General features: G+C 34.3%; 1 protein-coding gene across 1 annotated transcript; it reads right to left on the bottom strand.

Annotated features, from left to right (window-relative positions):
* On the bottom strand, positions 4,541–13,137 carry LOC109720643 (RING finger and transmembrane domain-containing protein 2-like). The gene is made up of 8 exons (XM_020247883.1): positions 11,916–13,137; positions 10,457–10,533; positions 8,878–9,046; positions 7,479–7,567; positions 7,013–7,177; positions 6,525–6,602; positions 5,687–5,790; positions 4,541–5,044 (listed from the first exon to the last, which is right to left on the bottom strand). The coding sequence occupies exons 1-8, from the start codon at positions 12,592–12,594 to the stop codon at positions 4,939–4,941; spliced, it is 1,467 nt and encodes a 488-aa protein (XP_020103472.1). The 5' UTR covers positions 12,595–13,137; the 3' UTR covers positions 4,541–4,938.

The raw sequence follows: 23,548 nt of genomic DNA, 5'->3' as shown, positions 1-23,548 counted from the left end.
TCCCTCTTGGTTATGCTTTATTACACAATATATTTCAAAGGAAAACTTCAAATACCACTTCTGTAGTTTCACACTTTTTTATTTTAATATCATGTGATTTAAAATATATCAATTTAGTATCCGTAGTTTTATTTTTATCCTTTTATTATCAATTTTGCTAATTTTTTTCATTAAATCAGTGACAAAACTAAACCTAAAGAGTAGTAAAGTGAATACTCGATAAACCTAGATAGGGTACATGAAGTTTTTTGTATATAATTTAACGAAATATTAACGGAGAAGCTAACGAAAAGATAAAACTGAAACCATAGGACACTAACTTGATATACTTTACACCACAGGATATTAAAGTGAGAAAGTGCGAAATCACAGGGATGATATTTGAAGTTTACCCTATTTCAAAATAGAAAAAAAATGAACAGAATTTATCTACTTTATAGAATATTTTGAGTCGGCTATTCAATCTTTCAAAAATTTAATTGTATTATCTTTTTTTTAATTTATTTAATTTGAATCAATCAACGACATGTTGATTTTAAATTATGAATATATCGTTTATCTTTACAAGTTTAATTAATATACTTCATATAATTCTCACAATTATAGGTAATAAATTCATTTTGTTAATTTTTTTCAAGTCTTGCTATTTATGATTTGATAGGATAGTATATTTCACCTACAAGATAATTTATATTATTCTAAAAAAATTTTACAATCCGAATGTAATATTTTATCCTAAATATTAGGTCACACTTCTAATTAATCAAATATATAAAATTTTTTAATAAATCAAAAACAACATATTGAAAAAGATGATCATGTATCTAAAAAAGACTTAAAAAAGGATCAAGAAATTGTGAAATGTCCTTACCATTCAATACTTAAAATTAAANAAGAAATTGTGAAATGTCCTTACCATTCAATACTTATATATATATATTTGAGAGATAGCTAGCACGCTACCTGTTTCGTTTATTTCATTTAGAAATAAACTTAGCTGGAAATGTGAATCAACTAAAATTCGAACTTGGATCTCGGATACCAACTACCAAGTCCTTTGCCACTTGCTCTAGGGACGGTCGGTTAGTCTATATATTGTATGCCTTGGATTCGAGCCAAGTATCTTCTTTTTCTGCCAGGCCAGTTGAAGTTTCCCCTCCGGCAATTGATGTTGAAGTTGGAGTTAGTTCTTCTGCCAGCCTTCGAGCAAATTCGAGTTGTACTTAGAGTTGGAGTTTCGAGTCGTGTAGTTCTTTATTATTCTTAAAATATAAAGTAATAAAGACTAGACTTTTTTGCATAAAAAGTCTATTGGTTTTTGCGATTCTGCAAAAGTGGGCTTTTTTTATTATAGATTCTGTCCGATTTCTTTTGAATGATCAAAATATTTTTATTCTCTCTCTTTTTGCTCTTTTTCTCCTCTCGCTTCCTCCCACTCCTCCTCCGCCGCCCTTACGTTGTCGCTATGCTCCTTCCCCACCTCATGCATGAGAGAAAGGATGATGATGAAGCTTGACTTGCTCGTTATCGTGGTTGTGGCTGTTCTTGGCCTTCTCCGGCAAGGTCACTGCGGTAAAGATGAGGGGATGTTGCTCGGAGTATCCTCGGAGATGAAGACGAAAGTGGCAAAGGAAGAAGGCGATGATTGCTGGTCGAGGATGCTCCTAAAGCAAGTTCAGGACAAAACAGTGGAGGCAATGGGGGGAAAAATTTTAGCCAACGATGTGATGTTGCACTATTCATTAAAAAATTTACACTATTTGAACATACGTTGCACTGTTTAGTAAAAAGTTTCACTATTTGATGCATAAAGGGTTAATTTCATACAGATCCCTGCAAATATGGTGAATAGCAGATATATCCCTGCAAAGTTCAACTTTCATAAGTTATCCTTACAAAAGTCATAATGTATTCAGATGTCCTTCTGGTTTGGATCTGTTAGAGAGCTGTTAATTTTTAACAGTAATATTGTGAAATGACTATTTTGCCCTTGCCCTCTTCATTTTCCTCTTCCTCTTCATGCTGTGGGAGCGGACAGCGGCGTCGGCGACGGCGACGGTGACCTTGCGGAGCTTGTCGGAGTTGCGGCGAATGAGGACAAGGAAGAGGTGGAAGGCGAAGGCGCGGCTGATGCCGTCGAAGGCGCCCGTGACGACGACCCACGCGGGCACCGCGACAGCGACGACGATCGGATCATCGACGGCGACAACGAAGAAGAAGAAGAAGAAGGAGGAGGAAAAAAGGAAGAGGAAAATGAGGATACGAAGAAAAAGAGGAAGAAGAAGAAGCATGAGAGGAAGAGGAAGAAGAAGAGGAAGAGGAAGAAGAAGCAGAGGAAGAAGAAGAGGAAGGGGAAGAAGAAGGGTAAAAATATCATTTTATCTTATTAACTAAACATGGTTAAGTATTTTAACTGTGGTTAACTAGATTTCTCTAACGGGTATTAACGGCAAGGACATATTGAAAACATTAGGACTTTTGCAAGAATAACTTATGAAAGTTGAACTTTGCAGGGATATATCTACTATTCACCATATTTGCAGGGACCTGTATGAAATTAACCCAACTATAAAATAGTGCAACTTTTTGTTATATAGTGCAACATATATTTGAATAGTGTAACTTTTTACTAAATAGTGCAACATCGTGTTGTCCGTGAGATTTTTTTTTTCTCACTGCTAACACCACCTCGTCCCCTTTCATGAACATGCTTTGAAAGCATTTTCAACTAGCAATTGCCACCCTCCTCCTTTGCCACCTTCGTCTTCATCTCTGACGAAGCAAGTCACGATGACGAGTGTGCTAAATTCGTTATATTCCTCTCGTTCATAAGGCATTCGCGATGGGGACGTAACGGTGGTATGAAGGTAGTAGAGTGATGACTGCTCGAAACTGCCGCCGGCGTTGGAAACATGGCTGGCGAGGAAGCATGGAGGAAGGAGAAAGCGGATTTTTAAGACATAAAGATATCTTGGTTCGTTTTCAAAAACTTTGATCTGAATTTATAAGGACACAAAAAGTGGCCTATTTTTGTAAAAATACAAAACTAGTGATTTTCTTTTAGTTTTGCAAAAAGGCCTAAAATCTAACCGTCAAACTTTTTTTATTTATTTATATATGTCATTCTATCATCTGATCTTAGATTAATTTTCAATTAACTACTTCCTCAGTCTCTAACCTCCAACTAAAAATCATATTAGAAGGATAAAATAAGTTTTTTTATGGAGCTAATGACTATTTTCAACAGCATTCCAAAAAAGTTAAAATTTTAAAGTGATTAGATTTTAATCACTTAAATTTTCGAGCAATAAATATGAAAAATATGTTTTTTTGGGAGTACATAGGCAAATTACTCATAGAGCTGGATTTTTTTATAAAACAATTCTCTAAAATTTTAAAATTTGCCAAATAACCCTCTCAAAATTTTATTTGAAAAACTAACCTTCCATTTACTACGTCGGCATCACGTCAGAATTTTTTTTAAAAGCGGTGAGTCATTCCCTGCTTTCTCCCATTTTTTTTAAAGGCGGTGAATCGTTCCCCACTTTCTCTCATTTCTTTTAAAGACGATGAATCATTCACCGCCTTTCACTTATTTACTGTTTTTTTCTATATTCTATATATAATCCTAACAATCACGTAAAAATTTTAACAAATCACATCTAATCTTAACAACCTTTAAATCATAATAATTTATCCATATAATTTTATATAATTTTAACAGCCTGAAAATCCTAATAATCTATCCATACAATCCTAATAATCAAATAAAAATTCTAATGATCCACATATAATCCTAACAATCTAACTTTTTTTTATTTCCTATATAATTCACGCACAATTTTAATGAATGCGGTGAACGATTCACCACATTTAAAAGAAATAGAAGAAAGCGGGAACGATTCACCACTTTTAAAAGAAATGGGATAAAACGGAAAACGATTCACCGTCTTTATAAAGAAATCCTGACATGACGCCCACGTGGCGATCACAGGGTCATTTTGTCAATTACAGTTTTTTGGAGGGTCATTTTATAAAAAAGCCCCTTAGAGCACTTGTTTCCCCGGTAGTGGAGAAATATAAATAAATGACTATAAAAGCCCACTCAATGTTCCTTACTGCCTCAAAAATGCCGTAATTTACTTCACTCTGACTACTGCAATTTTTTTTTTTTTTTGCCCCACGATCTGATAGTATGCCATGGTACTCGTGCCATGGCTCATTGCATTGCAATAGAGACTCCAAAAATTTCCGTTAACCTGTGTGTTATCTAAGCTTATAAAACTATCCCAAAGTAATATCTCAAAACTAATCTTTTATTGTTACTTAGAAGGTAAAAAAAAAGAAAAAAAAAAAACCAGCCCATAGGCTGCTAATTCAAGACCACTTATAAGTCTTGTATTGTTAACGGGAGATTCAAACCCCCGACCTTTTAAACCTCCAGAGTGATTGTCTTCTGCAAGTCCGTAGTTGAAATAAAAGAATTGGATACCCTTTCAAGGCAACTAATTAATAACCAAATGGGACAAAAACAAACATATAAGCTTACTCCAACCATTTCTCTTTAGAAAAAGACCTCAATATATCTTCCATAACCACCACTGTTGGACACAATAGCGTACTCAATCAAAATGCCATATCAACATACCTATACATTTATATTTATATTTATATGATCAGTTAATATCCTTTTTTCTTCTATACGTATGGAAACCTCGAAATTAGGCTCTGTCTATATAGAACAAATACAAGAGCTATGCAAAAAAGTTCCATATGATACATGATATTTGTCGGGATGGATGGACTCAGTAGACATGTTGGGAAAGATCCGGAGTGAAAATCTGAACGATGGTTGCATTACAGTGAACGAAGGACGATAGTGCGGCACTGGCCATCACCTTTTGGGCGGAGTTATGTCGATTCTGTGTGGTCTTCTTTCTAAAATAGCTGGAAAAAGAGGCTCGTTGAGCCATCGCCAAATGACCGGAGATCCGCCGGTTTCACCAATGCCCTGCACAGCGGGCACGTCCTTTCTCTCTCAAACCTGAAATTAGAGGTATTACTTGGCTCGTGAGCTATGTAGACTCCAAAAACAGAAGGCCAAAGAGCACAAATGGAGAGAGAATAACATATTTGCAATCTACAGTAAAATGTAGGGTAGAGCTCAAGCAAAGAGATGATACATGGAAGCAGAAAACAAAACTGCATCTGCTTTGGAACTTGGGAAAGTTAGGATTGATGCAATGGCAATTCGGTCATCAATATATTAATTCTGCTGTCAAACACAACTGAAGGTCATTTCAGTGGTGTATCGTGGAGAGGGCAGATTTCCTTAAAAACCTCAGAAATGTCTGAAGGTCGTCTTTTGTGGGAAAAAAAAAAACCCAAATATAGCCCACAGCCAGATGTCGATCTCCTCACGTCTCTTCATAATCAATGGCTGAGTTGCAATTATGTCAATTCAAGCATCCTCATAGTGATGCCAAACATGTCAATGAGTAACACGAAAGAAACAAAACAAAAAAAAAAAGATCCACGCTGAATTCAGAGAGAGAGAGAGAGAGAGAGAGAAAGAAAGAGAGAGAGAGAAGGAATTTAAGATGCCAAGTGCGCCTTTAGCTTCAGCCATTTTCGAAATGCCATAGAAGTCAAAAAAAGGGAAATAAAAAGATAGTAGGTGCATTACCATTCAGAGACGCAATCTTCACAGAATATATGTTTACAGCGGAGAAGAATAGGAGCATGCATCTTCTCCTGGCAGATAGCACACAAATCACCAGCAGCAATAACCTGCATAATTTCAATTCTGCTTGAGCGACGGCAAAGTATTTATAGCAGCTGATAAAAAAACTATCTTTGAAAAACATAAGAACACCAAGCTTCTGAATTAGTCCAAAGAAAACAAAATTTACAAATTTAAGTGACTGCCATTTCAATTTCTGAAGGCATGAGACAATTGATAGATAATGTTACTAACAAAAGATGCAGTAGGTACTTATTACATATGCGCAACAGAAAAAACTTAGAAATTCATTAATGAGGAAAGATGCTTCAGAATGATTGGTTCCTCCTCTAGAGAGGCATACCAAACAACACAGAGGATTTAATCTGGTATTCAGGATTTAATAATATAAGTAAACTTTCCTTTTCTTCTCTTATCTACCTCTTTCCTGTTTTCCCTTTGCCTTTCCTTCTACTTTGTACCATTCATAATCCCAAGGAAATGATTCAGCCAACACCCTTTGTTGGCTTTGATCCAAAAAATTCTCTAATGGGGCAAATCTACTACCCATTTTGCGATCATATATTCATAGGCAAAAGGATTCACAAGAAGCTAACCATTAACTTGCTTCAAATGTCAAAAAGAGGTTCAATACATCGAATATATGAACATCAAACAAAGTTGTCAATTATTTGCAAGCAGTAGGGAAAAAGCAAAAGATTCATCTACAACAACCGTGTCTAATAAAGTAGTAAGGACCTTGCATTACAAATCAAGGAAAAGCTAAAAGACAACACTTTACCTGTTCTGTCGTTGCATAAGACCCATAATGCATATCTTTACGCGACAACGCCCTCAATGCTGTCAAAAATGATTGAACCTGAAAATCACCAGTTTCAATTAAGCAACATTCACTCATCACCTGATCAAACTTAGGGTTCGATACAAATTTAGCCCCTGTAGTCAGACTTCCACTTCAATCTCATTCTTATAGATCCATTTTTTTACAATTTAATCCCTAGAGTTTGTTACGCATATCTGTTTTACTGAGATGAGAAGGTTTTCAATTCGAGTCTGTATAACCCTAATACATTCTATTGTCCTTACAGATATTCCTTATAACAGAGAGTCATCTACTTGAAATCAAAATGGGCATCAAACAACAGAGACTAAAAGCTGTTATAATTGAAAAGGACGAAATTGAAATTCAGATCAAACTTCAGGGACCAAAATTTTTTAATTAACCTCAAATTTATGATAAAGAAAACAAAGAAAGAAAAGAGATCATACCTTCTCGACAACTGACGTCAGCTTGAAAGTAAGATACAAGCCTGTCGTAAGAGAAGAAAAGAGACTGCCATATTCCTTGTTCAGGAAGAACCGATACCAAACAGGAGTTGGCAATAAGGCACGGTACAACAGCAGAAGATATTCCACAAGGGTTAACATTTGACCCTACACAAAAGGGATAAGTTATGGTAGTTCCATCTTAGACATGAATACTTCTTACAATATTTAGCAAATAGGATCGTACACACTGTTTATACACAAAAAACTACCAGAGTATTTATCCTACAATATGGAATTGCCAAAAGTACTGCATTAGACCTCTTGGGCAACTATATATATGTAAAAAAGTTTGTTAAATGATCTGTAGTTTTTGCAGGAATTTCCATACGAAGAAAGAGGCTAAAAAGCAATACTACAATCGCAGAGTAGGCGAAAATTTGCAGAAATATAAGCAAAAGCGGATCACCTGCTTGCGGTAGTTACGGCCCCTGCAGTTTTTATAGTACATCAGGAGCATACACTTAACGATCATAGCTGCTTGGCGCACCATTGTATCTGAACAAAGGTGGAAAATTCATGAGAATTAATAACACTAACTACAAGAAGAAAAGTATTTCTCAAAAGGAAAGTCTAATAAATTTTGTGAGACAATGAGTAGGTACTTGACAAGTTACATTTTAAGGTAAGACAGGGAAACAACTGTATTTTCTTTTTGAATAGCTATGCAGCATATATTTGCTATCTGTCAATAAAAGAAAACTGTGCTTAGATGAATTTGAGAGAATAACATACAATGGTAGAGATCAAAAGAGAGCAAGATCTAGATATATTCATATAATATTATTCAGCCTACAAAGAGCTTTATGAGATGTTCTAGTATAGTTACATTCTGCGAGTGTAACAAGCTTCAATATATGGATGAAGAGATTGCATAATAATAGATGGAAACAATTGAGTGTCGGAGGGCTTATTTGACTAGTAGTATTGACTCTCTGGATGGGTTTTTTGACTTATTCTAGGGCCTTTGATCAAGTCCTCTACTTCTCCTTTGAATTCCAATTTTGGTGGCAAGTTTCTATATCAAAAGGGTACCTATTAGTTAGTTATTCTTTTTAATGTTTATGCACGCAAAACATGATTCAAATGAATTAATTCCTCAAGTGATTCTCGTACAGCCAGTAGAAACTAGAAACACATCATAAATGTATCAGAAAAAACAAGAAAGCTGTCAGAATCGACATATTAGCCACCAAAGAAAGATAAGACATGGACAGATGTTTCTCCAAAAAGCCATATGAGTTCACCCTTTCCACACTAAACTATTCTTCTCAACTTGATGAAAGAAGCAATTAGGAGAGGAACTGTATTAAATGCATCATTGTGAAGGGACAACTGTTTGAATTACTACAGAATACAAGAGTGGTCTTTACTGAAGAAAGAGAGAAAAGGGCACAGAATTTCACCCAGAAAAAAAATCATATCATAAAATGAAATAAAGAACACAAGATCATCACATTCTAAAGAACCATAAATTCTAGAACACATTTTATCTGCCTAAAAAGAAAATCGTAGAGATACAAGAAAAAAAACAATCATTGAACCATTAAATATGAATTCACCATGACACCTAATAATTAAGAATTCAGGGATTTTCCACAGAATATCGAATAAAGTAAATAACATTTCAAACTAGGAGTGAAACTAGAAGGTTTTTAACTGCTTAAAAGAACTAGCATTCCCGAAAGTGAAAAAACTATAGAAAATCTCAACATGTGCAAAGTAAATTTTATATATTATCCAAACAACTTATTTAATTAAAAACAAGCACGAACTTTGATATTCATTTACTAGAGTAAAGTGAATACCATTGACCATAATGATAAATATGGAGTGCCAAAATGGAGGTATTTCTTTAGGAGGAAGCATAACAAGAGGTTTGAGAAGGTCATCATTTCGGTACCACCAATAGACTCCAAAAACATGAACCATAAAAACTAGTGTGATCCCAATAAGCACAGAAATTTTCCTCTCTCCCTGCATAAATAAACATGCCGTAGTAATGTCAGCGTCCAAATATCAACAATAGTAATTTCTTACTTTTGAGGGCACTTCATCACATATAATTCAAGTTTAAAAGCAAAACATAAGAAGGGAAGTTTAACTAAATGAATTTCAGCTACCTTATCCACGAGGAAGAAAGTACCAACTACACATTATGCCTAAAAATGAAGCAGTTTCAAATTTTTAACTATTCAAATGACCCCTTGGAAAGTAGCGACATGGATGACATGCACACATCAGTAAAAGCAAGTTCTGAAAATAAATAAGCAAGAGGATTATGCATGTGTAGGATTTTTAACCAATTAAACAATTCTAAATTGTTGTGAAAAAATCAATGTCAAAGGTCCTTATTCCTACAGCAGTAAAAACACTCTATAATCATTTCTCATATGAGAATAGCTCACTGCAACATAATTGAACAGTATCCAATTGCCAATACAGGCTAAAGGAGATCAAATACAATATACAGGGCTATGAATTAGAAAACTCATCACCTGACAAATTTTCTTTATAAATAAACAAAAGAGTGTTAATGGACTGAAATCAAGTATATCCAAGCTGTCTTTTAGAGCTTAGAGTGAATCAATGACTCAATTGATTTTCTGTTCTACCATAGAGATAAGATCATAGACTTCCAAGGTCATTGGGTTATCATCCCAAATGAACTATGCCAAAAATCAGTCATTATAAAAAGGTTAAATTACAGAAAATCCTCTTGAAAATATCTGCGTTTTCACTTTTCCCCCTTGAGTTTCAAAAACCTACATTTTGCCCACTTAAAATTTCAGAAATGTTTTCAGAAGGGTACGGCATTAATGAAGAGGACAAAATGACTAAATTACCCTTCTTCTATAAGAAAAAAATAATATTTTTTAAATATATTTCCGTCATTTTGAAGGGCATATTCGGTATAAATTATAAAAAATGAACGGAATAGTGAGAGAACCTTGACAGAGAAGGAATAAATGCAACAATTTGGAATGTTGAGGGAGTAAATTGTAGATTTTTGAAAGTTAGGGGGGGAAGTGAAAAAACGGGTATTTGTAAGGGGGTTTTCTGTAATTTAGCCCTATAAAAAACTGACTATTCTTCAACTAGTTAAAAAATAACCAAAACTGACTATTCTTCAACTAGTTAATTATCCTCTCATGGAATTTCATCTCCAATCAAAAATCTTGAAGACTTGACAATTCCGTATGATGCAGCAAGAAACAACCAAACGCTGACGGGCACATTACAGGTGCATAAATATCACAAAAATGTAAGTTTCTAGTATGTCATATAAGTTTCTTATTAAATTCCCGAACCAAAATAATGAACAGAAGCCGATTAAAGAATCAATGCAACGATAATTCGAAATTATTATACAGGAATGTCGTAAACCTTTAAAGCTGTCTGCTTCCGCAATATATCATTGGACTTGAACATCACCGCAGCAATCCAAATTGTAACAAAGAACCCTGTATAAGTTTCTTCCAAGTGTCATTACTTGAATATATCAAGAAATACAAGACTGAGTATAAAAACAAGCTATTCCTGTAAAAATGACTCAAGAATGCTTCATTAATATTCATTAAAACCCACATTAAAGCTTAAAGAACAAAGGAAGAGCGGCTCTCCCTGCTTAAGGCTTCTCACAACATTAGAAATTTTACAGAATACAGAGATTCCATATGTCGTACAACTTCCATTTAGACATAGTGATTGACCGGAAGCAGCTAACTTGAGAAATGCTAAAAGTCTACCAATACTTTTACTAGTGGAGAAAAAGTTAATGATTTCAATGACATAATCCTGCATCACAATGATATAAAAATGATGCAAATGGTATTGAGAAAAGTAGTTGTTTCAATCAGAAAAACATGTTAAGCTGATAAAAGCACTATTCTATTCTTTTAATACGATCTATAAGCCAAATTTTAGATTGTTAGAGATTAATGTACTAAAACATACCCGATTACACGTGTTTTGTAGTTCTTTAGCCCATTGTTTAGGCTCACCTAAGCTCTAACACCACAAGGTATCTCAACCTCCGAAGAGAAATACCGAAGAAAACATTATGAACTTAGTGATTCTTCATTATCTTTCTAGTTCAAGAAAATTAAAAGTTCTAATGCACAACTTCTTGATGTTAATGTGACACTTCAAAAACAGAAAACATCTACTAGGAGTTGTTGACTCGTCTCATAAACACGTATTTTCTTAGTTCAACAAACTAACTGGCTTGTACTTGCTGGATATCAAAGAATGTACATGATCTTCTCTACAGATTGGGGCAAGTACAGCTAATTACTACAACATTGCAGTAAGACGATCAAGATTGGTAAAAATCTGCAACATTCTACTCTCGCATGATAAGCACTACTAGTACTGAATTCTTGCAGACTAATCACAAGAAATTCATAAAGAATACTTAAAGGCAATCAAATGTGTTTTATTAATCAATCTCATTTTATAATTCAACATTTTCAGGCATTCTTGTGGCACCAACCTTGCCTACAAGCAACAGAATTGCAAAGTACTCTTACATACAATCTGTTTGGCAGGAACTATCATAATCTTTATGATTTTCTTCAACAGTTATTAAACAAAAGAGAAAAAAAAAAGAAAAAGAAATCACAATTTTCGGCAGAGCTCAAGATTGTGAGTCAAGAATTATCAACAGTGAGGTTATAACTGCGAAAGGAGTCTATATTAGTTACCAGAATGTGCTCCATTAGAATGCTTCCTTAATATTGAAATATTACTGCTTTAATAACACCGTAATTATGAATTTCAGAAACATACTGAAGCTAATATATTGCTCAGTGCCAATTATTATTGGCAAAACTAGACAAATTACCTTGCAAATGTTGCCTGATGAACACTACCAATAAAAGCAATGAGAAGGGCAATATCTGCTCGATCCACCGCGCAACCTGCTGTATATCATATCTCTGATACGAGGGGTCTCTATTATTCCCCGCTGTCGCATTTGCATCGCTATCTGTGGTCTGTGAGCCAACGGCCGAGATCGAGGCCGGCAAAGAAGAAGAAGATGACGACGATGACAACGATGTCACCTCTCCGACCGCACCGCCGTCACTCCCTCCATCTCTGCCGTGCCTTTCAGGCACTGAAGGGCTCTGCTCAGTAGAGAGAGCAGTAGAACTACCAGAGATCCCCTCTCTCGCCGGCCCGACCGCCAATGCCTGCGGCGGATGATCCCCGACCCCAATTATCCGTATCGACACCTCCCCACCGCCGCCCGAGCTGTGAGCGGCGGCTGCCGATTCCTCGATTCGGGACGAAACATGGTCCCTCGTGCCGCCGCCGCCTGCAGCGGCGGCGATGACCCCACCGCCACCGATCAAGCTCTCACCCTCCGGATGGCCCGATCTCGCCCGCAAGATCCCCGAATACTCCAGCAGGGCGGAGAGCGGCGCCTGGATGAAGTTGGACGCGGAGAATTGCACTCCGTACCTCCTCGAGGAGGAGGGCATACGGAAGGGCTCGGGGCTCCCGCCGGGGGGCTCCATCATCGGAGGCGCGTACGGCGAAGAGTGGCCAGAGAGACCGCGATCGACAGCTCGAATTGGCCGGGCACGAGGTCGGGAACGCAACAAGGGGGAAGAGGAGGCGATGGCGATGGCGATGGCGATGGCGATCTCGGAGAATGCCGAAGGAATCGGAGAGAATCCTTAACCCTAACCCTAGCTCTTCGTAGATATTTCTTCGTCGTCGGAGGAGGAGGAGGAAGATGCGGGTGGGGGATGATGTGAAGTGCAAAATTCTTTATATAGGGATCGAAGCGTAAAGAGAAAAAAGACGAAGATTCGAGAGTTCTTCGTGGAGCTCCTCCGTTTCTCCTCTCTCTCTCTCTCTATATCTCTATCTCTATCTCTCTCTCTCTCTAGTTTGTTTGATGGAGTCCAGAGGGAAAGGAATGGTGGGGTTTTCTATACTATGTGGTGAGGCTGACCATTTCGTGCCTTTTCTTTCTTGGAAGGGAAAGAGAGACAGAGAAGAGAGAGAGAGATAGCGCGATCGGAGATTGCAGGAGCAGAGAAAACGAATAAGAAAAAAAAAAAACCACAAATTAATGCTGTATACCCAAAATAAAAAAATAAAAATAAAAATAAAAATAATTATATATAGATCCCTACAAATATAATAAATTATAAATATATTTCTATAATAAAATTCAACTTTCATATATTATTTCTATAAAAATTATAATATTTTCAAATATGTACCTGCGGTAGTATCCGTTAGAAAAAATTAGTTAATCATAGATAAAATATTTAACTCTAGTTAGTTAATGAGATGAATTGACCTTTTTATCACTCTTCAATTAATAGTTAGAACTTTTAGAAGGACATATTTGAAAATATTATAATTTTTGTAAGAATAATATATGAAAGTTAAATTTTATAAGTGAAATNTTTAGAAGGACATATTTATGATGACAGAAAAGTTATTTCACTTATAAAATCAACAGTATTTTAAAAGTAACAAATCAGAATGACATATTTGAAAATATTAAGATTTTTACAAGAATAATATATGAAAGTTAAATTTTATAAAAATATATTTGCAATTCACTTATACCTTTATAGAGACCTGTATAAAATTTTTTTTTGAGAGAAGGGTAGCACGCTATCCGCTTCATTCAGCAAGAACGTGAATTAAGCTACATGGGAGACCTGTATAAAATTAACCCAAAAAAGTATATGGTTTAGCTTTTAAAAATAATTTTGGGATCAAAAATAATTTTTGGATCAACTGAGCGTTTGGTAACATGAATTATAAAATTTGGACTAAGTTATCGAAAATTTTTCTGTACATATTTTTTTTACTGTTAAAAATCTATATTTTATCTTCTTAAAATTTTAAAAATATTTTTAGAGGATACAAATATAATAGAGAAGACAAAATGACCAAATTATCCTTATTTTTTCTATAAAAATAATTTTTAACATATTTTTGTCATTTCAAAGATATTTTCGATATAAATTATAAGAAAATGAACAGAATAGTGATGGAACCAGACGAAGGGAGGCTAAATTAAACAACTTGAAATGTTGAGGGAAAAATTATAAATTTTTAAAAGTTAGAGAGGAGAGTGAAAAAGTGAGTACTGAGTTTAGACTCAATTTTCAATTGTAAATTCAAATTTTAAAATTATAATTAGATTTTAAATTTTAAATTCAATTTTTTACTTTAAAATTTAAATTTGAAATTTCAAGTTATAGATTTCAAATTTTATATTAAAAACAATTTTAAATATTTTAATTTTGAAATTTTGTTTTTCATTTAAAAGTTTTACAATATGTATTTTAAATTTTAAGTTTAATTTTTAAATTTCAAATTTCAAAATTTAATTTTATATTTTAAAATTATAAAATTATAAAATTATAAACTTTAAATTTTAATATTCAAATCTAGTTTTTAAATTTCAAATATTTTAATTTTAAAATTTAGAAATTTTAATATTCAAATTTGAACATTTAGATTTTAAATTCAAATATCAGATTTCAAATTCTGGTTCTGATTTTTATTTTAAAATTTTAAAATTTAAATTTAAATTTTGAATATAAATTTTAAAATAAAATGCAACCAAATAAATGTTATTTGCAAACAGCAAAAGAATTTTGTCCGACTTTATAAAATACTTTCAGAAAAATTATTTTCGACTCAAGAAACTTTGGAGGGTACTGTTTCAGAATCTAGACCAAATTTTTCAGGCCTCATAATCAAAAGATTCAAAAGCAGATCAAAACTGCTTCTAAATTGATTTTGGTACAGTTATTTTCACCCTGTAATACTTTAGTGAAAATGTCCAAACTACCCTTAAACTATTCGTATATTTTTTTGCATATCCAAGTCTGTATTTATAGAATTCTTTTAGAAAAATTATTTTACTACTAGACTTAGACTTTATTTGGTATTGAGATCTATCTAACACTATTAGATAAAGTAAAGTGAGAAAAAAACATATAGAGATATGTTTCTACGTTTTTCGATGGTACCGTAAAAAGTATATCGTAATCGACTAATCGCGAAATGCGGAACGCAATATTACGTATGAAAACAAACAGAGTATTTTTTCATCGTCCTTTCTCACCGCACGTAACGCAATCTTCCTGCAATCTCAAACGAAATCTCAGCAAACTTTGGAGAGAATTTTTTTAGAATCTAGACAAAATAGCCCCTTTTAGAGTTCTAATATTTAAGGCTTAGTAATCAAAAACAGCTCAAAGCTTTTTCTGAATTGATTTTGGCGCAATCATTTTCACACTTTAATGATTTATTGAAAATGTCCAAACTACGTACTCTTTTAAACAATTTATATATTTTTCACAAATCCTAGTCTATTCATTTATTAAAGGGGAAACTTCAAAAACCCCTGTGGTTTTGCACGTTCTCACTTTGGTACCTTGTGGTTTCAAGTGTATCAAGTTAGTATCCTGTGATTTCAAGTGTATCAAGTTAGCACCCTATGGTTTCGCACTTTCTCACTTTAGTACTTTGTGGTTTAATATTTCGTTAAATTAAATATCCCAAAATGGATAATAAAAAGAGAAAATTGAAACCATAGGGTACTAACTTGATACACTTGAAATCACAGGATACTAAAGTGAGAAAGTGCGAAACCACAGGATACTAACTTGATACACTTAAGGGTACTAAAGTGAAAAAGTGTGAAACAACAGGAGGGGTATTTGAAGTTTTCCCTTTATTAAATTATACTATCTGCAACCACTTCTCTCTCCTCCCCTATCTCCAACAGCAAACTTCCTCTCAATCTCTCTCTTATTCTATCTCTCTCACCAACAGTTAACTCCTCTCTCCCGCCTCGTTCTTTTCCACCTCCCTTTCTTCCCAACCAAGGAAAACGACCGCCGGTCATTCTCTCTCTCCTTCAAATATCTCGGAGAATGACGTCACTCTCTCTGGTAGTGTTTGGTTCGGGAACAAGGGGGGTAATAAGCCCTTGTTCCCCCCTTTATTCCCGAACGTCATATTTGGTAATCGGGAATAGCAGTTTGAAAATTTCTAGAACAAGCTGGTATAAGGTTGGAACTGCTGTTCCACCTTTTTTTCGGAACAAGCTTGTTCTTTGATGAGAACAAAGACTAATTAAAGTCTAAATTTAATTTTAATGATAGTAAATTATTAATTAATATAATTAATATATTTAAATTATTATTTATTACTTTAATAATTAAATAAATAAATTAATTATTATGATAGCTAATAGATTAATAATTCTCATTATTAATAATTATTTATTATTAATAATTATTAATTAATATTTACTATTTAATTATTATTATTAATAGATTAATAATTATTAATTAATATTTATTATTTAANGAATATATAAACAATTGCCACTAATAAATAATAATAATAATTATTATTAAAAATTATATAATCGATATTATTATTATTATTAATTAGATAATCGATATTATTATTATTATTAATTTATTATTTATAAGTAATTAATAATAATAATTATTAATTATTATTATTTATTAATAATTAGTATTATTAATAATTAGATAATTGATATTATTAATTTATTATTTATAATTAATTATTAATAATTATTATTTATAATTAATTATTAATAATTAATTTATTATTTATTTTTAGGTAATATTTTGATGTTAATTAATTACATAATATAATTTTAATTTCAAATTACAACTCTTATTCCTGTTATTCCAATCTAATCATTCAAACACTATTTACCTTATTCCTAGAAACAACACAATTTTCATCCAAACACAAAATTGTTCTAGTTCCTATTTATACCTGAATTTGTACCTATCTCTGGAATACACAGTTCTTACTTATACCCGAACCAAATGCAGCCAGGTATAGCTCTAGTCATTTTTGATCGGATTTGGCCCAAACAAGTAGGTTGCGCCCCATTATGGCTAAATCTAGTTGGTTCTGCTCTGATATGAACTGGTCGAATCTCACAGTTTTTGAGTTTCACCCTTTGTTTCAGCGATTTGTTTCAATAGTACATTTATTTATTTATTTATTTTTAAAAAAGAGGTAACTAACTACCCGCTTTATTCATTAATAAGTGAAATGAACTAGCCTTATAAGACGGATGCAGCCAGGGCTTCCGTAGGAAAGAAAGAAAAAAAAAAAACCAAAAATAAAAAAAAGGAAAAGAACCAGGGATAAAAGCGAACCCAAAGTAAAACAACAAAACAACAAAACTAAAAAGCTAAAAAAAAAATAAAGTGAAGCATTTCGTGCTCAGCAAAAATTGCTCCAGTCGGTCGGAAGAAGTTTAACACGTTTCCATCTTTCAATAGTACATTTATTAACCTCCAACTTTTAACCTAATGCCAATAATCCTCGAGATGCAATTGAGATAAGTTGGAACTTTAGAGAAGTAGGTTTAATCATTTAGCTCGTTAGAGCTTTAATAAGTGATACCTACTTTGAACTTTAATAAGTGATAAAAATAAATATATAAACACGTTTCATATAATTTACTATGATGGTATCAGAGTAGAAGATCATGAGTTTGCATCACGTCAAATTCAAGTCTTTGACTAATAAAAAAATCTCCAGTTCAAATGTAAAAAAAAGAAAAAGTTTTAGAGTAAGATTTAGAACTTTGGCTTCAACAAAAATTATTGAACAAAAAATACAAAATAGAAAGACGAATGCCTACAAACTATATGGGAATGTCAACAAGGGCGATTCAGTTTGATTTTTAAGGTAACCATAATCCCGTCAAGCAAAAGAAGAGTTCGAGAATGAAATTCAAACCGCAGAATTAAATTCGACCCACAACTTTATTAATTGTAATCAAAGTTGTATAAAAGAAAATTCAAAATCATAATAATCGTTTAAATAAAAAATATTTTTTTGAGAAATAAGTACAAAAAAAAATTAGAATGAATATTTTGATGGTGAATATATCTAGATCCCATTAAAGCAGATATTCATAAATCAAAAATGTTGTCAATAGTTAAAGCTTGCAAGGCAAATAAAAATTCAATCAAAGTGTGCTTCAAATTAAATATCCCTGCATACATATCTTTGTCCCTCTTTCAGTGTGAAAAGGATCTATGACCTTATACCAAACAAAGTATTAAAAAAAAAACAAAATGAAATAAAATAAGTTAACAAATTGTGTGGAAACCCCCCTCAGCTATAGGTCGTTCCGAAAACACCCCTCAACTTTAATTTTTGGGTTGGTAAGTTTAGCTTCTAAATTTTTTCATTTGAGTTTTTATATTAATTAAGTTAACAAGTTTATTAAATTCTATGACTCAATTTAATGGAATTATCACTCAGGGCATGTTTGGTTCGTACATTTTGGATCCGAAATGAAAATCGGTTTGACCAAATTCTGCTAATTTTGTTTGGTTCACAGGAAGCGATTTGGGACTCTCATTCCGGATCGAAATGGGAACAGTCTATTAGCTTACAAATTGATTCCAGTCTCCAAGCTTGGATTGAAGTTTCAATCCCAAGCCCACACTCTCCTCTTCCTCATGCCTAGTCCAATGTTTTTCTATTTTATCCATTCTTTCTTTCCGTATACCAATCTTTTCCCTCTTTTGTCATCATTAAAAAAAACGTGATATATTATTTTTTATCACAATTTTATTCAAAAAATTTATGCATTTTTTTTGTAATTTTTTGCATAAAAATTTTTAAAATAAATTCCTTTTTTTTTGGCATAGCTCTAACTTGAGAATAGTATTAATTTTTTTTTTATAAATTGTAGATAGTTTTATAAAATTATATTTAAAAGTAAAATTAATATTATGTTATTCTATTATTTTTTATTTTGTATGAACCAAACAGTAAAATAGGAATAATTCATTCCAATTTTCAATCCAGAAATGAACCAAACGTCTTGGGGGAGTAGGGCAATCCAATTGCCATTCCAATTCATTCTCATTCTATTATCCATTCTAATTCTACTCTTAAACCAAATAAGCCCTCAATGTGATAAAATTTTAAATATATTTGGTTAAAATCATTTAATTCTAATTAAGGTTGGCAATCAAGCTCGTTGTTCACGAGCTAGCGTGTGCTTGGTCGAAATGAGTTTGAGATCAATCGTTCATTTAGCAAACGAGCCGAATACGAGTTGGAGTCAGCTCACTCATGTTCGGCTTGATATAGCTCGAATATTCATATGTATATATATGAATTGAGCTGCTATGATTTTAAAACATCAAACCATTGGTGCTTTTAGGTTTTCGGTCTTTGGATGAAGATTTGTAGGATTAGGATAATGGTAATTCTTTTTAGGGTTGAGCGGACGGTCGGTGGAATAGCGTAATCTAAGGGATGGAATTGGCCGAAGGGATAGATCTAATGATAAAAAACTTACAAGCACCAATTGCTTGGTGCTTTTCAAAGCACCATATCCATACTCTCTCTTTCTCTCTCTCTCTCTCTCTCTCTCTCTATATATATAATTAAGATTTTAAGATTCTATTTTCTTTCAATTTTTACTCAGTAATAGAGCTGATAATCTAATTTACTGCTCACGAGCTAGCTTGTATTTGGATCGTTAATAAATAAGTCCAACATAAGATAAATTTTTTCAACTTAATATTTTAACGAACAAGCTCTTTTTCGACTTATTTTATAAACAAGTAAACATGAGTCGGTGTCAGTTCGCTCGTGTTGGGCTCATTGATTGTTCTAATTCTAATAAATGAAACATTGAGAGGGTCCAGATTCAGAATGACATATAGTTGCATGGCCTCCATATATTTTTACCTAAAAAGAATAATAAATGTAGTCTCTAAAGAAAATGATGCTTTAATTTTATTTATGTCCTTTACATTGTGATTTATATCACATGTAATGTCCAAGGACAAAGGCCGGCACGATAATTGAGAAAGCGTCACGGTGGTTTTAATTTTTAAATTACTGATATTAATTATTAAACCAGCAATTTGAAATGTAAAATAGTGAAATGAAATTGCCCATCCCATTCATGTTTGTTACATGAATCATTACTTAGAAGTTTTTTTTTTTTAATTTCGTCAATTAATGATTGTGACGCCCACAAAACAATAAGTGGAAACGTCTCATTTACTCAAAAAAAAAAAAATATTGGTGAACTTCTAATCTCTCTCTCTTTCTCTCTCTTAACACGCACAAATTAGTATAAAAAAAAAAAGAAAATCCTATCAAATGGATTTCGCTCGGAAATTGCTACGAAATTTGGATTGCAAAAAAAAAAAAAAAGTAAAAAATATATATATATATAGAACTTATCAGAAAGGGTTATTTGCATACACGTCCCTACAAACATAGTGAATTGCAGAAATATTCCTGCAAAACGAAAACTCCATAAGTTATCCCTGCAAAAGTCTAAAGTTATGCAGATATTTCCCTGCCGTTAAGGACTGTTAGAAAATTTTCGTTAACCACGGTTAAAGTACTTAACCATGGTTAATTATAAGGTAAATTTACGATTCTATCCTTCTTCTTCTTCCCCCTCTTCTTCTTCCCTCTTCTTCGTCGCCGACGAGGGCGGCAGCGGCAGCGGCGGCAGCGACGACGGCCGCGACGACGAACCCTCTCTCTTTCTTTTCCTCCTTCTTCCTCTCCCTCTTCCCTTTTCTCCCTTCTTCTTCCTCTTCCTTTTCCTCTTCCCTCTTCTTCATCGCCGGCGAGGGAGAAGATCCGACGGCGGCAGCGAATCCTCTCCCTCTCCCTCTTCTTCTTCCTCTTCCTCTTTCTTTTCCTCTTCCTCTTCCTCTTCCTTTTCCCTCTTCTTCGTCGCCGGCAAGGGAGGAGATGCGGCGGCGGCGCGCGGCGACGAACCCTTTCCCTCTTCATCTTTCTCTTCCCTCTTCCTCTCCCTCTTCCTCTCCTTCTTCCTCTTCCCTTTTTTTCTTCCTCTCATTCTTTCTCTTCCCTCTTCTTCGTCGCCGGCGAGCTCGACCCGCGCCGTCGCCGTCATTCGCTCCGGCGGCCCGAAGAGAAAGAGGAAGAGAAAGAGAGGGGGAAGATGCTTTTGGAGGGATATATTTGTGAGGGCAAAATGGTCATTTCACATGAAAACTGTTAAAAAATAAACAGTTCTCTAACAGATGTTAATCAGAGGGACATATCTGCATAACTTTAGACTTTTGCAGGGACAACTTATAGAGTTTCCGTTTTGCAGGGATATTTCCGCAATTGACTATGTTTGCAGGGACCTGTATGCACTCAACCCTATCAGAAAGATAGATAATTTTGATTCAACTATTAAATATTTTAAAATTTTGATCTTACTGTCTAACTTTTTAGTTTGTTGGATTTGAATTAGTAAAAGATACTTTAGTTTCAAATTTTAATTTAATCACTTATTTTAATAAATTTATAATTACAAAAATTGTATAAAGTATATTAGCTAAATCTATAAAGATAACGGACGCACTCAAGTTTTAAACTCAAAGTACAGCTGATTGAAGGGTTAGGTAGTAAAATCAAAATTTTAAAAAATTGTGTTGGATCGTTGGCACTAATAATTAATCCCAAAAACTCGAGCTATTAGAAATACACAATCAATTTACTTAAAACGTATAGATACAGTGCCTACGGGTGTCGATTGTGACTTGGCCCAACCAGCCTCACGCCACTTTGAATATGACTCGGCCCACCCAACCTCATGCTATTTCGAACATGATTTGGCCCAACATGGCCTCCCACCACGGAACAGAATGTTTGCCCATTTAAGTCAACAATTCTCCCTTCAGCACCTACACACATTTGCAGCATACGAGAATTAAATCCGTGATCTCTTCTTCTGATACCACATTAAAATAATGGCTAATCCGTGATCTCTGCCTCGAATAATAAATAAAAAAGTTTATCAGATTCATTGGCCATTCATTGCTAGCGACTGCAGCGACAGTGTGTTTAAAGAGGAGCAAAACTATAAGAGCTGAAGGAAAAAGGTCGAGGGGCTTGGAAAAAGATTAGAACACAAGTTTTATTTTTTTAAAAAAATCAATTTGGCTCTCCTAAAACTAAAATTTATTAATATTTTAATTCTTACTATAAAAATCTTATATGTAAATTTTAAAAGTTGAGAGGGGCCATGTCCACCGTGAGCCTCACTTTGGCTCCGTCCCTGATTCAAAACATAAAAGACCATATTTGCAGTTTGAGTACTATTAGGCCATGTATCAAACGTAAAGATTTATTGAAGAGCCAACCCAGATTGGATCTGCCTAACTCTCGGACCTGACCCTGACTTCTGACTCTGAGCCTGATCTGAACCATTCGAACCACTAGTGCAATTTCGCCAACTCCTCACTCAGTGGGTCCACACTTCAGGTGACCCGACCAACTCGATAGGTGGCACATTGTGTAGATCGTAAACGCTAATCAGCTATCCTAAAAACATGTGCTGATAGGAAGGGCGTACCCATCGCACTTAAGGGTTCAACTACAACGCTCGCGGGTTTCGATCTAACTTAACCTATTTGAATGTTGGATCTATTATTGGGCCTCTTTGCCATTAGGTCTCTTGTGGACCACACCCGCACTCAACTTATTAGTCTTACTCAACTCAACTTGTTAGTCTTCTAGACCTATTATCATGGATTAGGAAGTTGCACTTATTTTAGTCTAATAATAAATAGTCAACACATTGGATCCGCATCTTGGGCTCAATCCATAGCCGACCGACTCAATCGATAGCACACCGGGTCCAAACTTTGGGTTCAGTCTGTATTTAACAAAAAAGATCTGTAGCACATTGGATCCATACTTTAGGCTCGAACCAAACCCGACCGACTCGATCAATAGCACATTGGGTCCGCACTTCGGGCTCAGTTCGGGCCCAACTGACGATCGGTAGCACATTGGATCCGCACTTCAAACTCAAGTCTCTCTCAAGTGTGCATACGATTCGATGACTTCTGCACCAGCAACTTGGTTTTTATCTTCACTGCTTTCCCTCTCTCTCAATTTTGGTGATGATTCAAGGACTCCCGCACCTGCGACTTCGTTTCGCATTCACTTCTTTCCCTCCTATTCCTTTTATCCGAATACCTCGCTACGATGAAAATGCACGCATGTTTATGTATTGATATATGTAGAAAATCTCTCTATATATATATATAGCGTTCTTAAGTGAACATTGAATTATAAATTTGAATATGGATTTTTGCTCGATGCTGAAAACAGGTAGTCGGTGCCATCTACCTAGTAAGAGCAATGTTAGTGAATCAGTTTCTATTTGACCAATGGCATAGGTTTAAAAATTAAAAATGATTAAAGGATTGATTTAAGGTTTAAATGACTCACCTTGAGCGTGCCACGTATGGGCCTGTGGTGCACGGTATGTACGGATGAACCCGGTGCACGCTACAGGTTCTCCCGAAATTTCCATCCAAAACCGCGAAAGCCGCACCACGGAGCACGTGCTGAGCACATTCGGAGGCATAAAAAGAAGAAACCCCCGAGGAGTGACAAAGGAAAAGAGAA

This window comes from Ananas comosus, linkage group 14 (assembly GCF_001540865.1).
Source record: "Ananas comosus cultivar F153 linkage group 14, ASM154086v1, whole genome shotgun sequence".
In the NCBI taxonomy this organism is placed as follows: Eukaryota; Viridiplantae; Streptophyta; class Magnoliopsida; order Poales; family Bromeliaceae; genus Ananas; species Ananas comosus.
This window is presented reverse-complemented; position numbering and strand designations above follow the sequence as displayed.